Here is a 5,499-nt window from a genome sequence, read left to right on the forward strand (position 1 = left end):
GCTTGTGGGTGAAGAATGCGCCCAGCTCTGGGGAGGGGGGGGGTCAGAGCCCCAGAAACTGTGATTTCAGGGTGGGGGGAGAAGGGAGGGATGAGGACAGACAGACTCTGAAGCCCTTCTGAGTGTCTCACATTGGAATAAAGCCTTTTTTTTTTAACTGAGAAGCTGGGTTGCTTTTGAGCTGGGAGCACTGAGTGGGTTGGAGCTGGTGGGGGGGCGGGGCGGGTGGTATAAGGCTGGTGGGTTAGAGCAGCCATGCTGTGTGTCAGGACCCATGCAGGGTGTTCTGTCCTGGGCCTGGAAGTGGACTGCGGTGGGGCAGGCCGGCCCCACAAGATGCCCAGCAGAACCGCTCACCCCTGCAATGACCCTATCCACCCTGCTGAGCCGACGCCAGCCCTTCTAGTAAGTCTCCCTCATTGCAGAAGAGGGGCTCTGATCTGCCTTCCTATTTGGTCTTACCTGCATTGCAGCCCTCCTAGGGCACATCCCGTTACTCTGGGTTACAAGGGCAGCAGATTTGTGGTGTGGGCGCTGGGTCCTGGTCACCTGGGTTTTCTCCCCAGTCCTGAGAGGGGAGTGGGGTTGTACTGTGGTAGGAGAGCTAGGATCCCAGCATACCTCAGTCCTTTCCCTGCCTCTGGCCTGGGCTGAGTGGCTTCTTGTGCCTCAGTTTCCATGTCTGTACAATGGGTTTCACATGTACTTACCTCGCGGGAGGAGGTGGTGCTGTTTCTAAGGCCTTCACACACCCCTGAGGGTGCCAGAGACTCCACTGAAGGCTTCTGCATGGTATCCCTGCCTCCCAATCGCCTCGGGGACCCCTATCTGTCCCCTTTCCCCATCATGCCTTAAATCCAGCCCTGTATCCTGGAGGTAGGTAGGAGAAAGTCCCTCCACCCTTCATCAAGCCATTATCTTTGGCCTGCTCCCTCCTAGCTGGGGCCTATTGCCTCTGCTGGCTCCTGTGTCCATCACTCTGTCTGCCAGTTTATCCTCAACCCTTGCCATCCCAGACTGGCTTAATGTGCCTGAAACCCACTCCCAACCTGTATCCCTGGCTGTTCTGAATTCCAGATCCTTGCTGTAACTCACTGGACTCCCCTCTCCTCTCCCAGAGATGGAACAGAATCAAGGTGTCCTGTCCCAGCTTTAATCTGAAAGCCCCCAGCCTCTGGTCATTCACCCCACAGCCCAGGGGCCTGAGTAGGGGGAGAGCAGACAGCTTGTGATGGGCTTCCTGTCCCGGGAGTGAATCAACCAGGATCCTCCTGTGTCCTGGGCATTGTGGACCCCACCTTAGTGATATGGAACTGAAGCCTTCCATCCACAGAGCATACAGACACCTGCCCCCAACCTCTGTCCTGGGGGTGTCTCAAGAGCCTGTGTGGCCTTGGTTATTACCCAGCTCTTTGGTGAACATAAGAGCTGCCATTTAGTGGGTCAGACCATAGATCCATCGTGCTAGGTCTCCTGTTGCACAGTGGCAGAGAGCAGATGCTGAAACAGGGTGACCAGGGCATGACCAGGGTTTTTCCCACTTCCTCTCGCTTGCAGCCTCCAGCACTTCAGGTCCAGGAGGTTCTGATTCAGAGGTCGTGCCCCTTACTTCAGTGCTCAATAGCTACCCCTTCCCCTTTCCTCCACAGGTTCGTCCAGTCCTTTTTTTGATTCTGGCTGAGCTGTCAGCTTCCACAGCCTCTGGTGGCAATAAGTTCCAAACCTGAGTAAAGTTTGGAAAAGAACTTCCCTGTGCTAGTTTTAAACTTGCAGCCCAGTAACTTCATTCTGTGACATGTCTGATGAGTAAATAACAAATCTGTTTACTTTCTCTTCACCATTTAGTAACTTGTAAACTCTTCCCATATCCCTCCTCAAGCATCTCTTTTTCTAAGCCAAATAGGCTTGGCCTCTTTAGCCTTGTCTCAGATGGGAGCCCCTCCATACCACCCATCATCCTTGTTGCCCTTCTCTGGACCTTCTCTAGCTCTTCTAGATCGTTTTTTAGGTGCAGGGACCAGAACTGGGCACAATATTTAAGGTGGGACGCATGTGGCTTTATAAAGGGGCCTGATGATGCTTTCAATTTTGTTTTCCAATCCCCTTAATAATCCCAAGCCTTTTGTTTGCTTTTTTGATAGCTGCAGAGCACTGAGTTGATGTTTTAAGTAGACTGTCTATGGTGATTCCCAGATCTGGCATGGGTAGAACAAGGTCTCCCCACACCCCTGATCGCTCCCATCTAATGGAGGCGAGAGCTTGGCCCATTGGGACCCCATGTCACCACCACCACCCCTTGTCACAGGGGCACATGTGAAGCCCATGGTGGGGGCAAAGTTGGGTTTCACCAGGTCTTCACAGCTAAAAAAACCCTTCCCCAGCTTCTCCAAGCAGCCAGAAAGCCTCTGGAGACTCTTGTGCTGGCATCTGCCTTGTTTATGTAGTACCAGGAGACGAGCGACTGAGCCCTCACCCAGCCTCTTGGGTAGTGGCTGGTTCCTTCCCTGGCATCTCTCTCCCCAGGTTTTGAGAGCCCATGTGTCTGCTTCACTTGGCCTGTGTCCCTGTTAGCCCAGCCTCACCCTTGGGTGCCCAAGGCCTGAGAGCAAGCTGCTATGGGCGCTCCCAAGAGGCTGATAACATGGAACATCCTCTACCCCATGCAGGCCACCCATGCAGGCCACTCCAGCCCCAAATCCTGTCAAGAACAGCCAGTGCCCTTGGCCTTGCCAGGTCTATAAGGTGTGTCCTAGTGGCCCTTCATCAGGGGGGAGAGTTCTGCATTGATCCCGATCCACTCAGGCAGGAAGGCGGCTGAGGGCTTGAAGATTTTGAGGAATGGGGAGTCAGGCAGGGTGTAGTTGGCCAAGTAGATGGTCTCCCCTCTGGCCAGGTAGGCAGCCCAGATGCCAAAGGTCCCAATGGTCATGATTGTGTGGTTGCAATGGGCCAGCAATGCGAAATCCCTGCCTGGGGATGACTCCCTCCCGTCCCCAGAGAAGTGCACATCCCCCCTTGAAGCATCGATGTTTTTCCGGCACCAGTCCATCCCATTGCTGGTCACCACGAAGACCGGCTCCTCATACTTGGCCCGGAAGTAGCCCATGGCCTTCTCTAGGTAAGCCCTGTCAGCCACCACCCCCTTCCACACTTGGGGCATCACATGGACGTAGTCCCCCCTGCGCACATGGATGCCCACGTAGGTCACATTGCGGCGCTGGCCACGCAGCCTGGCTAGATACTGGTTGGCCTCGTCCCGCACGTGGTCATGAAAGGAGAACTCCTGTAGGATCTCATCCCGGAGGTGGTGGTAGAAGGTCCAGGAGCATGGGTAGCCTGTGAGCCGCACATACTTGTCCGGGATGTGCCTGTACTCTTCTGACATCCAGTCGTGGAGCCAATAGTTCCTCCACGGGACCTTTTGGACCACGTCTGTAGGGAGCACGGGCAGGGTGATGCGGAAAAGGGGTGCCAGATGTTGGTGCATCTCTGGGAGGATGCAGGCCTGGCGCCCATTCATTTTGGCCAGAGCATAGAGGGTGGCATACTCCCCCATCTGGTTCCCCAGGCGCCCAATGGAGTTGACCGTCCATATACCCTCGTTTGGGGTAGGGGTGGCTGTGAGGAGCAGCTGGGTGGTGGTGTTGGGGGACAGGAACTGATGCTTTGGGCTGCTGGTGCGGGCGTTGAAGTGAATGATGGTGGAGGTGGTGGTGATGATCAGCAACAGGTAATGGACTTTGCCAGAGATGCGGGAGAGCAGGAAGTTCATGATGCTGTATGACAGATGCAGTGAGGTCCCAGTCTGTGGGGAGGAAATAGGGTAATGGAGAGAAGATGGAAGAGGGAAATGGGGGTGATAGGAAACAAGAGCCTGGACCCAGGGTGAGGAGAGGGTGTGTGGATGAATCTGGAGTCTGGTTCTACCACAAGGCCTAAACCTGATCCCCAGATCAGCCCCTTCAGCCAAGCACCAACCACAGGGGATAGGTCATGGGTAGACCAGTGAGAGCAACAGGCCCCCTCTCCCATCCTGGCACTGCTGGTATCCCCCCTTCAGATCTGCAGCCACAATCTGGGCTACTGGTGCCCCTTGCTCCCAACCTACAGCCCCGTACCAGCTCCACCCTGGGCTCCCCCTGACTGTGCTCATGGCTTCAGTACCAGCTGCAGGTATCAGCTGTCTCCTGCCAGACAGGTGAGAGGTTCCATGCCCAGGTTCCTGGCTGCTTTGCCCCCTGTGTACCCCAGAGGCACCCTGAGCCTGGTGAGGGTCTGTCAGAGCTGGCAGCAGCTGGTGCTGGGGAACAAGTTCAGGCCAAATCACAGAAGAGGTAGTAGCTGAGGGTTATTCAGAGTACACACTGGCAATGCATGGGGCTGGACATTGCTCCACTGCTCTAACCCACCAGCCCCCACTCTTCTCCCAAAGCTGGGAGAGAACTCAGTCATCTGGGCTCCCAGCACCCCCTGCTTTAAATCACCAGATCTCACTCCCCTCCCAGAGCTGAGATAGAACCCAGGAGCTCAGGGGACAGATTGCTTCTCCCCTCTGGCAAGGAAATAGTTACTGGGAGGCAAGCAGTATCCGGGGTGGAAGCACACCTGGGTTCTGGTCAAGTTGCTTTCTGGCCCTTCTTCCACATCCCTTTTTTTTTAAATGAAATTTGTCATGTTCCAAGCCAAATCAAGTCCAAATCTGAGAGTTAGTTCAGAACCATAAGTGGTCCTACAACCTGCAAACATCCTCCACCTCCACCAACAGCTTCAGATATTTCCAAAGTTATTTGGCAAGCATCCTATGTGCAGGCCCAAGCCCAGAGGCTTGGGGTTCAGATGCCCCCAGGTTTTGCCTGCCCTCAGCCATATCGCCGCAGGAGCAAACTAGGGAGGAGCCTCCCGTTTCCATAACTTCCCTCACATCCTCCCCAGGCCTCAGGTGACTGACACCCAGGGGTGGGGGAGGGATAAAGGATCTGCTGGGACAAGGATTCCCCCAGGTCCTTACCCTGCCAGGCTTGGTGTGAGGAAGGAGGGAGGCAGAACTTTGAAACTGGGAGCCAGGACACCTGGATTCTATCCTAACCCTGACAGGGGAGATGAGGCTGATGTTGGTTCCTTATTCCCAGTTCCTTTTTCAAAGCTAATCTAAACCTAATAAAGGCATGGTTTGGCCATGCCAGGCTGCCAACTGACAGTACCCCAGCCACTATGCTAAGTATATGGACCCAAATAAGGGACCGGATTTTGGGCTGGAATTATAGCCAGAAATCCTTCTTGCATGAGCGACTGGTGCTGCCTTAGTCGGGGGGGGGCATGTGCCCCCCATGCGACCAGTCCTGCTGACCGGGGGTCAGGTCCCTCATGGGCCATCCTGTGGACCCGGGGGGGGGTGTCCACCCTGGGCAATCCTGCAAGGGCTGATTGCTGCAGCCAATCGCTGCAGCCATTTCCAGAAGTGGCCGCGGCTGTTTTCGGGGGCAAACACCAGCCGAGCAA

At 55.3% G+C, this 5,499-nt stretch overlaps 1 protein-coding gene across 1 annotated transcript in view; it reads right to left on the minus strand.

The window, feature by feature from the left end:
* Positions 1 to 1,225: 1,225 nt before the first annotated feature.
* Positions 1,226 to 5,499, minus strand: part of LOC102379237 (galactoside 2-alpha-L-fucosyltransferase 2-like) — a 9,195-nt gene continuing 4,921 nt past the window's right edge. The window contains exon 2 of the mRNA XM_025196727.1: positions 1,226 to 3,805. Coding sequence (XP_025052512.1) covers positions 2,750 to 3,772 — 1,023 coding nt within the window. The 5' untranslated portion in view covers positions 3,773 to 3,805 and the 3' untranslated portion in view covers positions 1,226 to 2,749. The remainder of the gene's footprint in view (positions 3,806 to 5,499) is intronic.

The sequence above is a fragment of the Alligator sinensis genome, unplaced genomic scaffold (genome assembly GCF_000455745.1).
Source record: "Alligator sinensis unplaced genomic scaffold, ASM45574v1 scaffold647_2, whole genome shotgun sequence".
In the NCBI taxonomy this organism is placed as follows: Eukaryota; Metazoa; Chordata; order Crocodylia; family Alligatoridae; genus Alligator; species Alligator sinensis.